General features: G+C 48.0%; 1 protein-coding gene across 1 annotated transcript in view; it reads right to left on the bottom strand.

The window, feature by feature from the left end:
* Positions 1-10,789: 10,789 nt before the first annotated feature.
* Positions 10,790-12,457, bottom strand: part of LOC117870556 (formimidoyltransferase-cyclodeaminase-like) — a 28,236-nt gene continuing 26,568 nt past the window's right edge. Inside the window, exon 14 of the mRNA XM_034757738.1 lies at positions 10,790-10,960. Coding sequence (XP_034613629.1) covers positions 10,874-10,960 — 87 coding nt within the window. The 3' untranslated portion in view covers positions 10,790-10,873. The remainder of the gene's footprint in view (positions 10,961-12,457) is intronic.

Here is a 12,457-nt window from a genome sequence, read left to right as displayed (position 1 = left end):
CTCAGTTCTTTTTCTCAGCTAATAAATCTTTAGTTAGTTTATTATAGGATTGGGTACAAGCGTTGTCTTTGGGGAGGGATCTGAGGTACAATTGGGCTGGGGTAAGTGACTGGTCCTTTGTGAGTGGGAGTAACCAGACTATTGTTGTGACTTTTGGTGTAAGGGACCATCTGTCACAACGGCAGGCTCAGCTGGGTGGCAAGATAGACAGGGGGCTGTCTGTGACTCCATGGTAAGTCTGCTCTAGTGCTTGAGTTCACACTTGATACTTGGTTGGAGAAATCTAAGTCTAGAACACACAACCAATTGGGGTTTGTGCCCTGACTGTGAACCACTCGAGACGTAACAAGTCGCAAGAACCTACAACAATCAATGTTTATGGGAAAAGGTACGAAAGGGAGACAGACTGAATTAGACCAAAGTGGCCTACAGCTGTCATTCAAAGAGTGTATTAAGATCATGCTGGGTAAACCAGAACAGTGTGAGACTGAAAATGTATGAACCAAACTTGGTAAGAACATAAGAGCAGCCAGACTGGGTCAGACCAAAGGTCATCTAGCCCAGTATCCTCTCTACTGACAGTGGCCAATGCCAGGTGCTTCAGAGGGAATGAAAAAAAACAGATAATCATCAAGTGATCCATCCTCTGTTGTCCACTCACAGCATCTGGCAAACAGAGGCTATAGACACCATCCCCGCCCATCTTGTGTTATGAGAAGGAGTAAATAACTCTTCCTTATTTACTTTCTCCACACCAGTCATGATTTTATAGACCTCTATCATATCCTCCCTTAGTTGGCTCTTTTCCAAGCTGAAAAGTCCCAGTCTTATTAGTCTCTCCTCATATAAAAGCTGTTCCATACCCCTAGACATTTTTGTTGCCCTTTTCTGTACCTTTTCCAATTCCAATATATTTTTTTGAGATGGGGCAACCAGATCTGCACGCAGTATTCAAGATGTGGGCGTACTGTGGATTTATATAGATATATATATATTTTCTGTTTTATTATGTATCCTTTTTCTACTGATTCTTAACACTCTGTTTGCTTTTTTGACTGACGCTGCACATTGAGTGGACGTTTTCAGAGAACTATCCACAATGATGCCAAGATCTTTCTTGAGTGGTAACAGCTAATTTAGACCCCATCGTTTTATATGTATAGTTGGGGTTATGCTTTCCAATGTGCATCACTTTGCATTGATCAACATTGAATTTAATCTGCCATTTTGTTGCCCAATCGCCCATTTTTGTGAGATCCTTTTATAACTCTTTGCAGTCCGCTTTAGACTTTACTATCTTGAGTAGTTTTATATCATCTGCAGATTTTGTCACCTCACTGCTTACCTCTTTGTCCAGATCATTTATGAATACATTGAACAGCACTGGGCCCAGTACAGACCCCTGGAGGACAGCACTGTTTACCTCTCTCCATTCTGAAAACTGACCATTTAGTCCTACTCTTTGCTTCCTGTCTTTTAACCAGTTACTGAGCCAGGAGAGGACTGTCCCTCTTATCCCATGACAGCTTACTTTGCTCAAAAGCCTTTGGCGAGGGACATTATCAAAGGCTTTCTGAAAGTCCACGTACACTATATCCACTGGATCACCCTTGTCCATATGCTTGTTGACCCCCTCAATGAATTCTAGTAGAGTGGTGAGGCAAGATTGTCCTTTACAAAACACCATGTTGACTCTTCCCCAACAAATTGTGTTAATCTATGTATCTGATAATTCTGTTCTTTATTATAGTTTCAATCAATTTGCCCAGTACTGAAGTTAGGCTTGTAATTGACAGGACCACCTCTGGAGCCTTTTTTTAAAATTGGTGTCACATTAGCTACCCTCCAGTTATCTGGTACAGAAGCTGATTTAAGTGATAGGTTACATACTAGAGTTAGCAGTTCTGCAATTTCACATGTGAGTGCCTTCAGAACCCATGGCTGAATCCCATCTGATCCTGGTGACTTATTATTGTTTAATTTATCAACTTGTTCCAAAACCTCCTTTAATGACACCTCAATCTGGGGCAGTTCCTCAGATTTGTAACCTAAAACCAATGGTTCAGAATCTCCCTCATATCCTCAGCAGTGAAGACAGATGCAAAGGATTCATTTAGCTTCTCCACGATCATAGAATCATAGACTCATAGAATATCAGGGTTGGAAGGGACCTCGGGAGGTCATCTAGTCCAACCCCCTGCTCACAGCGGGACCAATTCCCAACTAAATCATCCCAGCCAGGGCTTTGTCAAGCCTGATCTTAAAAATCTCTAAGGAAGGAGATTCCACCACCTCCCCAGGTAACCCATTCCAATGCTTCACCACCCTCCTAGTGAAAAAGTGTTTCCTGATATCCAACCTAAACCTCCCCCACTGCAACTTGAAAACATTACTCCTTGTTCTGTCATCTGGTACCACTGAGAACAGTCTAGATCCATCCTCTTTGGAACCCTCTTTCAGATAGTTGAAAGCAGCTATCAAATCCCCCCTCATTCTTCTCTTCTGCAGACTAAACAATCCCAGTTCCCTCAGCCTCTCCTCATAAATCATGTGCTCCAGCCCCCTAATCATTTTTGTTGCCCTCTGCTGGACTCTCCAATTTTTCCACATCCTTCTTGTAGTGTGGGGCCCAAAACTGGACACAGTACTCCAGATGAGGCCTCACCAATGTCACGTCCCTCAATCTGCTGGCAATGCCCCTACTTATATAGCCCAAAATGCGGTAAGCCGTCTTGGCAACAAGGGCTCACTGTCCACTGGAACAGGTTGCCTAGGGAGGTGGTGGAATCTTCTTCCTTACAGGTTTTTAAGGTCAGGCTTGACAAAGCCCTGGCTGGGATGATTTAGTTGGGAATTGGTCCTGCTTTGAGCAGGGGGTTGGACTAGATGACCTCCTGAGGTCCCTTCCAACCCTGATATTCTATGATTCTATGATTCATATCCGGCTTCTCATCCACTGTAACTCCTAGGTCCTTTTCTGCAGAACTGCTGCCTAACCATTCAGTCCCTAGTATGTAGCAGTGCATGGGATTCTTCCATCCTAAGTGCAGGACTCTGCACTTGTCCTTGTTGAACCTCATCAGGTTTCTTTTGGCCCAATCCTCTAATTTGTCTAGGTCCCTCTGTATCCCATCCCTACCCTCCAGCGTATCTACCACTCCTCCCAGTTTAGTGTCATCTGCAAACTTGCTGAGGGTGCAATCCACGCCATCCTCCAGATCATTAATGAAGATATTGAACAAAACCAGCCCCAGGACCAACCCTTGGGGCACTCCGCTTGATACCGGCTGCCAACTAGACATGGAGCCATTGATCACTACCCATTGAGCCCGACGATCTAGCCAGTTTTCTATCCACCTTATAGTCCATTCATCCAGCCCATACTTCTTTAACTTGCCAGCAAGAATACTGTGGGAGACCGTATCAAAAGCTTTGCTAAAGTCAAGGAATAACACGTCCACTGCTTTCCCCTCATCCACAGAGCCAGTTATCTCCTCATAGAAGGCAATTAGGTTAGTCAGGCATGACTTGCCCTTGGTGAATCCATGCTGACTGTTCCTGATCACCTTCCTCTCCTCTAAGTGCTTCAGAATTGATTCCTTGAGGACCTGCTCCATGATTTTTCCAGGGACTGAGGCAGCACCAGCTCCAGGCACCAGCGTAGCAAGCAGGTGCCTGGGGCGGCTAATGAAGAGGGGCGGCACGTCCGGCTCTTCGGTGGCAATTCAGCAGTGGGCCCCTCACTCCCTCTTGGAGCGAATGACCTGCCACCAAATTGCTGCCGTAGAATGAAGCGGCGGTAGAGCTGCCGCTGAATTGCCACTGATCGTGATCGCGGCTTTTTTTTCTTTTCTTTTCTTTTCTTTTCTTTTTTTTTTTTTTGCTGCTTGGGGCAGCAAAAACGCTAGAGCCGGCCCTGGACTGAGGTGAGGCTGACTGGCCTGTAGTTCCCCGGATCCTCCTTCTTCCTTTTTTAAAGATGGGCACTACATTAGCCTTTTTCCAGTCATCCGGGTCCTCCCCCGATCGCCATGAGTTTTCAAAGATAATGGCCAATGGCTCTGCAATCACATCCGCCAACCCCTTTAGCACCCTCGGATGCAGCGCATCCGGCCCCATGGACTTGTGCTCGTCCACTTTTTCTAAATAGTCCCGAACTACTTCTTTCTCCACAGAAGGCTGGTCACCTTCTCCCCATACTGTGCTGCCCAGTGCAGCAGTCTGGGAGCTGACCTTCTTTGTGAAGACAGATGCAAAAAAATCATTGAGTACATTAGCTTTTTCCACATCCTCTGTCACTAGGTTGCCTCCCTCATTCAGTAAGGGGCCCACACTTTCCTTGACTTTCTTCTTGTTGCTAACATACCTGAAGAAACCCTTCTTGTTACTCTTAACATCTCTTGCTAGCTGCAACTCCAAGTGTGATTTGGCCTTCCTGATTTCACTCCTGCATGCCTGAGCAATATTTTTATACTCCTCCCTGGTCATTTGTCCAATCTTCCACTTCTTGTAAGCTTCTTTTTTGCGTTTAAGATCAGCAAGGATTTCACTGTTAAGCCAAGCTGGTCGCCTGCCATATTTACTATTCTTTCTACACATCGGGATGGTTTGTTCCTGCAACCTCAATAAGGATTCTTTAAAATACAGCCAGCTTTCCTGGACTCCTTTCCCCCTCATGTTATTTAGCAGGATTCCTTCTTCTGACATAGTTTAAAAAAATTTGCTGTTACTTTTTGAGTCTTTGGCTAGCTGTTCTTCACATTGGTGTGTCAGACCAGAGGGGGTGTGGAGGGAATGGGCGTTCCTTCATAAATTCTCCACAGCTAAAGGGCAAGGGAACAAGTGATGATTTTAAAATGAAAGACGTACTTTCCATTTCAAATGATATAACTCTTTTTCCTTCTTTTCTGTATCTTTAATAAAAGGTTGAAAGGATTTTTCAGGGTGCGTTTGCCACGGTGCTAAGCAGGCTGAGGTCTCTGTGTCCCAAACCGGGAATGTTGTTAAAAACTCTTTAACATTGCTCCGTGACTGGGTTATGTCAACACCCTTGGGCCCCTTTATTCCATCAAAATTAATACACACACATGCACACACCCCCATTGATCTATCCTGCCAGAGTGATTCTAGCCATTTACAGCTGGTGAATATGTACAAACTACTGTTACCTGGGGTCACTACATTACAACACACCCTCTTGTTTTCTATAATAAATTGGGTTAGCCCAGGTTATACAATAATCTCTTATCTGAGCAGGAAGGGGATGAAACTGATTTTTCAGCTGCAATATAAAATGGATTTTCAAACACCCCACCAATCAGACAGAGGCTCCGTGCCTAACTGCTGTGGTTGAGATCATTGCACTGATCGCTCCTGCATGGGTCCTCCCGAAGGTCAGGTGGAGTTCACAGGTGCCAGCTGGACAGACAGCGTTCTAATGCCGGGCGGTATATAGCAGTACAGTGTCTGACAATCTCCAGCCAGAGTCAATCCATTCTAAAGTTTTGCAAAAGTTTCCATGACAAGCCTTGTTTTGAACACCCTTCCCACCAGCTTTCTGATTCAAGCTCCTTTCCGCATGATCCTTCACCTGCTTACTCAAGGCCAGCAGTGGATTTGCGGGGTTGTCTGACAAACTATTTTTGAGTTAGGAGATTTCTGAAGAAAATATATTCAAAAACCCCTACCAATCTTGAAGTCTTCATTGTTTAGTGCTCACCTCTACTCAAAAACAACATTGTGCAAACAGACTGATAATCAATGGGACACAGTAATTCACAATCAATGGGAGACAGTAATACCAGGGGTCAAAATATATCGGAATGACAGGAGGTCACGCTGCTGGGGAAGTGGCACTGTACATAAAAGAAAGCATAGAGGAAATATAGTAAAAAATCTTAAGTTACTCAAACTGTACCACAGAATCTCTATGGCTAGAAATTCCATGCTCAAATAATGAGAGAATAGAAGTAGGAATATACTACCGACCACCCGACCAGGATGGTGATAGTGACTGTGAAATGCTCAGTGAAACTAGCGAGGATATAAAAATAGAAACCTCAATAATAATGGGCGATTACAACTAACCCCATATTGACTAGGTACACGTCACCTCAGGATGTGATGCAGAGATACAATTTCTAGACACCTTAAATGACTGCTTCTTGGAGCAGCTAGCCCTGGAATCCACAAGGGGAGAGGCAATTCTTGATCTAGTCCTAAGTGGAGCACAGGGTCCGGGTCCAAGAGGTGAATATAGCCTAACCACTTGGCAATAGCACTCATAATGTAATTAAATTTAACACCCTGGGGTGGGGGTGGGGGAATACCAAAGAAGCTCAACACAGTAGCATTTAATTTAAAAAAGGGGAGCTACACAACAACACGGAAACTAGATACATGGAAATTAAAAGGAACAATCACAAGAGTGAAATGCCTGCAAGCTGCATGGAAACTTTTTAAAAACACCATAATAGAGACGCAAATTAACTGCATACCCCAAATTTTAAAAAATGAGTAAAATGGCCAAAAACCACCATCATGGCTGAACAACAAAATAAAAGAAGTGGTTAGAAGCAAAAAAGGCATCCTTTAAAAACTGGAAGTCAAAGCCTACTGAGGAAAATAGAAAGGAGCATAAACTCTGGCAATTCAAGAGTATAATTAGGCAGGCCAAAAAAGAATTTAAAGAGCAACTAGACAAAGAATCAAAAACTAATAAAAGAAAAAAAATTAAGTACATCCAAAGCAGGAAGCCTGTCCAACAATCAGTGAGACCACTGGTCAATAAAGGCGCTAAAGAATCATTCAAGGAAGACAAGGCCATTGCAGAGAAGTTAAATGAATTCTCTGCATTCGTCTTCATTGCAGAATATGTGAGGGAGCTTCCCACACCTGAGCCATTCTTTTCAAGTGACAAAACTGAGGAACTGTCCCAGACTAAGATATCAGTAAAGGAAGTTTGGGAACAATTGATACATTAAACAGTGAAAAGTCACCAGGACCAGACGGTATTCACCCGAGAATTCTGAAAGAATGCAAATGGGAAATTGCAGAACTACTAACTGTGGTATGTGACCTTAAATCAGCTCCTGTACCAGATGACTGGAGGATAGCTAATGTGATGCCAATTTTTAAAAAAGGCTCCAGAGGCGATCCCGACAATTACAGGCCAGTAAGAGTAACTTCAGTACCAGACAAATTGGCTGAAACTATAGTAAAGAACAGAATTATCAGACACATAGATGAACACATTTTTCTTCACACATAGATGATCATGTCCAATCCCATCTCTTTGGCCCTCCAAGGCCTCACACGGTGTTTTGTAAAGGGAAATCACGTCTCACCAATCTATTAGAATTCTTTGAGGGGGTCAGCAAATGTGGATAAGGGTGAGCCAGTGGATATTGTGTACTTGGACTTTCAGAAAGCCTTTGACAAGGTCCCTCACCAGAGGCTCTTAAGCAAAAGAAGCTGTCATGGGATAAGAGGGAAGGTTCTTTCCAGGACCAGTAACTGGTTAAAAGACAGGAAACACAGGGTAGGAATACATAGTCAGTTTTCAGAATGGAGAGAGGGAAATAGTGCTGTCCCCCAGGGGTCTGGACTGGGCCCAGTCCTATTCAACATATTCATAAATGATCTGGAAAAAGGGGTAGGCAGTGAGGTGGCAAAGTTTGTAGATGATACAAAACTACTCAAGATAGTTAAGTCCAAAACCGACTGTGCAGAGCTACAAAGGGATCTCACGAACCTGGGTGACTGGGCAACAAAATGTATTCAGTGTTGTTGTAGCCATGTCGGTCCCCGGATATTAGAGAGACAAGGTGGGTGAGGGAATATCTTTTATTGGACCAACTTCTGCTGGTGAGAGAGACAAGCTTTCAAGCTACACAGAGCTCTTCTTCAGGTCTGGGAAAGGTGCTCCCAGTGTCACAGCTAAGCAGAAGGTGGAACAGATAGTTTAGCATAAGTAGTTAGCACATATTCTAAAGGACCATTCGAGGTGGAGTAACACGTTAACACCCCGGTAGTCATAGGACAAAAAGAGGGCTTTAGGGGGTTACAGATTGTTGTAATAAGCCATAAATCCAGTGTCTTTATTAAGACCGTGGTTTTTAGAGTCTAGCAAAATGATGAATGTAAGTTCCAGGCGTGCTTTTGGAAACTGCTGTGCAGGTTTCCTTTGAGGACGAGGACTCAGAGGTTGGATATAGTGATCGCTTTGTGAGAAGTGTTCACCCACAGGTGATGGGAGAGTTCATCCAAGAGTGCAGTGATTGTCTGGTTCCACCCACACCGTTGTTATTGGGGCAGTTAGGGCACTGGAAGTCGTACACCATGTGTTGTGATAGGCATGTATCGGACCCATGGGTCTGGGCAACAAAATGGCAGGTGAAATTCACTCTTGAAAAATACAACGTAATGCACATGGGATTATGTTTTCCAAACTCTACATATAAAATGATGGGGTCTAAGTTAGCTGTTACCACTCAAGAAAGAGCTTTTGGAGTCACTGTGGATAGTTCTCTGAAAACATCCACTCAATATGCAGCAGCAGTCAAAAAAGCGAACAGAACGTTGGGAATCATAAAGACAGTGATAGATAATAAGACAGAAAATATCATATTGCCGCTATATAAATCTATGGTGTGCCCACATCTTGAATACTGCATGTAGTTCTGGTCACCCCATCTCAAAAAAAGATCTATTGGAATTGGTAAAGGTACAGAGAAGGGCAACAAAAATGACTAGGGATATAAACAGCTTCCATATGAGAAGAGATTAATAAGCCTGTGACATTTCAGGTTGAAAAAGAGATGAGTAAGAGGGATTATGATAGAGGTCTATAAAATTGTGACTAGTGTGGAGAAAGTGAATAAGGAGGGTTATTTACTCCTTCTCATAACAAAAGAACTAGGGGCCACCCAATGAAATTAATAGGCAGGAGATTTAAAACAAACACAAGGAGGTATTTCTTCACACAACGCACAGTCAACCTGTGGAACCAGTTGCCAGGGGATGTTGTGAAGGCCAGAACTATAATGGGATTCAAAAAAGAATTAGATAAGTTCATAGAGGTTGGGTCCATCAATGGCTGCTAGCCAGGATGGGCAGCAGTGACACAACCCCATGCGCTGGGTGTCCCTAAACCTCTGACTGCCAGAAGTTGGGAGTGGATGATAGGGGGTGGATCACTCGATAAATTCCCTGTTCTGTTCATTCCCTCTGAAGCACCTGGCATTGGCCACTGCCAGAAGACAGGATACTGGGGTAGATGGACCATTGATCTGACCCAGTATGGCCACTCTGAAGTAAGTGCCTTACATTATAGCACAATGGTGCATTGGGTCATTCTTTTCAAAGTTATCTGCAACCATGACGAACTCCATGAAAGCGAGGGGTCTATGGAAAGTAAAGTGAAACGAAATCGCTAAGGCAGTGAAAGCGTATCCATTGGATGTGTGGTTATTGTCCCCAGCTCTTCCTTCTTCAAAACACCTCCCCAAACTTTGGGGGAAGTTGGCTGTTGTCAGACAACCGGGCAGCTCTGAGTTACAAGAAGCTGAAAGAAGAGAGGAGGCTTTTCATTCTTTGTAAAACTTCCTACCAGTCACCGGACCATGCCCAATTGGCAAGGGCTGCCTGTGTTATCTTTGTCCTCACTGAGATCCGGTGCCGTGGGCTGTCCGGGACAGGAAGTGCTGAGTCGGATCACTCTCTCCTGTGGAAAGCCCTGATGGAAGGGGTAAGTGGGGGGGCATGAGGTTTTCCTTCCAAATTGCTCCAATGGTGGGATGGATTTGCCCCACGAACAGACCACAGGGCCTGTCTGCAAAGCCAGCAGTTCCCCAGGAGTTGCATCAGCCCGTCTGTGGAGGTTCTGCATGCTGGTCGCCCCTGGCTCGCTGGCAGTCTGGCTCTTTGGAGTTGTGCTGCCAGGCTTTTCCCCACCAGCCAAGCACCCAAGGTCGTCCCGCGTAGGAGGATCCCGGCCACATTGGTGGTGGTGCCCCGTGTGTACGGGAACAGCCAGAGATACCACCTGGCCTCTGCCAATGCTAGAGCCGCTGCCCTGGCACGGCAGAGCCCACGTGCTGCATGGGAGACTCTCCCCCCCGGAAAAGCCCTAAAATGCAGCCTATGAGGTCACAGGGGGAGAAATGAGCCTATTCCCCCGGAGCCCAGCCTCATTGCTGCAGCCCCTCCCCCTTCAGAAGGCAAACCAGGCCGACGGGCCCCAGGCAGGGAGGGGGAGAGCTGTGGCGCCATTGCCCAGTCCCATCTCTTTGGCCCTCCAAGCCCTCACCTGTGCAGATGACGGAGACTCCACAGCTTTGGGGTGCGGGATGGGGTGGGAAGGGGCAGGGCAGGGCAGGGGACAGCCACTCTGTGCTGCCTGCTCCATGGGGGAACGGGTGGAAATCCACCCCACAGCTGCAACAGGGGGAAGGCTGGTGCTGCAGGGAGAACCCAGGGCAATGCCGCTGCATAGGAGCCATGCTGTTGGGATGGGCAGGGCAGGCAGTAGGCAGAGGGAAAGGCGCCCCACAGGGAGCCTCGGGGCAGCTTCCAGTTCCCCACTGATCTGCTCCCCTCCATGGATGTCGTCCCTTCACACCACAAGCACTGACCCAGAGTCCTGGCCACCGGCCATGGGTGAAGTCTGCACTGGGTGCGCCAGCACCGGAGCCAGATGGCCGCAGCCGTGGGCCCGTTATGGGACCAGAGAGCACGGTCTGTCTGAGCAAGGGCAGCTACCTCCTAACGAGACCACAAGAGGAGCGAGAACATTTCAGGTTTGTATTCTGGGCAGCAGGGCCCAGCCAAGCCAGGCCTCAGTGCTAAAACTGCCGACGAGTGCCCCCCTCTCTCACTGCCCCCGGCTCTCTAGCAGCTCCAGCACCAACGCCGCGCTCTGCTGGGCCTCCGCCAAGAAGCTGGAGACTCTGCCGTGCATCTGTGTGTAAAAAGAAAGCGAATCGTTTCCCACTGAAAGGACAGCGGAAGTGTTTCCTCTTCCCCAGCCCCCGTCCCGGGGTTCCCCCCTTACACTGTGTATATACCGTAGGGCCCCTCGTCCCTTGCGGGGTCCCTTGTCAGATGTGGATGCGGCACAAGGTGAGCGACATTTCCAGCGCCTGCCCCGCGCTCCCAGCCTGAGGAGTGAGAGCCCACAGGCCAAAGAGGAGCTTCCCACCCAATCCATTGTAACAGCTGAATGGGCCAGCAGCCTCTCCCGGCAGGCTCCCCTGGCAGTTAATGGTCCGTGCTTTAGGACAAGCTCAGCAGTCATGTCAGTTACGTGTAGGGTTGCCAGGTGTCTGGTTTTCAACTGGAACGCCCGGTCGAAAAGGGACCCTGGCGGCTCCGGTCAGCCCCACTGACCGGGCTGTTAAAATTCCAGTCGGCGCAGTGGGGCTAAGGCAGGCTCCCTGCCCGGGTCTGTACAACTCCCAGGAAGCTGCCAGCATCTCCCTCTGGCTCCTAGACGGAGGGACAGCTACGGGGGCTCTGTGCGCTGCCCCTGCCCCCAGCGCCAGCTCAGCTGCTCCCATTGGCCAGGAACCACGTCCAATGGAGCTCAGGGGGCAGTGCCTGAAGGCGCGGGCAGCACAGAGAGCCATGTGATCGCGCCTCTGCTTAGGAGCTGGAGGGAGATGTTGGCAGCTTCCTGGGAGCCACCTGAGGTAAGCGCTGCCTGGAGCCTGCACCCCAGCCCTGAGCCCCCTCCTGCACCCCAGACCCTGCCCCCACCCCAGAGCCCGCACCCCCAGCTGGAGTCTTCAGCCCTGCACCCCAACCCCCTGCCCCAGCCCGAAGGCCACACAAGCGACACAGCCGAGCGGGGCAGCTCTAAGAAGGGGCTGGTGTTTCACTGGGATGGTGCAAGGTTGGTTGGTTGGAGTGTATTAACTGTGCTTCTCTCACACTCTTGAACTTGCCCATTATTTTAAATTCCCGAGAGGGCAGGGGAGGGGAGCAGCGGAAGAGCCTGTGTCCTACAGGGGGCAGAGGCAGTGACCAGACTGCACTGGCGTGGCACTGGGAATTACTCCCTGGGCTCTCGCTGGGAGGCTGAGGGACAGACTCTCAGTGTGAACGCCATACACGGGGCTAAGCGGGCTGCTTCCCCCTTCAGAGCAAAGAACTGCTTTGTAACCCCCAGCAGGAGCTCCCGGGCAGGCCAGGGGGCAGGAGAGTGGGTGCTGGGGACAAGAGACGGCCTGTTCCTACATCCAAGCTATTCCTGGACTGCCATAAGGACTACCACACACCGGCAGCCAGACACAAGGTTAGGCCTCAGAGTAGGGGGCCCTATGCTGGGCTCCCCCCAGAGCAGGGATGAACCGGGGCACAGGGAGTAAATTCTAGCCTGCAGTGCAATCGCCTGACACCTCTCTCCCCCACCGGGCGACAGCCCAGGGGCCGGTGAAGGTTCAGACACATCACGCCT

This window comes from Trachemys scripta, unplaced genomic scaffold (genome assembly GCF_013100865.1).
Source record: "Trachemys scripta elegans isolate TJP31775 unplaced genomic scaffold, CAS_Tse_1.0 scaffold_33, whole genome shotgun sequence".
Classification (NCBI taxonomy): domain Eukaryota; kingdom Metazoa; phylum Chordata; order Testudines; family Emydidae; genus Trachemys; species Trachemys scripta.
This window is presented reverse-complemented; position numbering and strand designations above follow the sequence as displayed.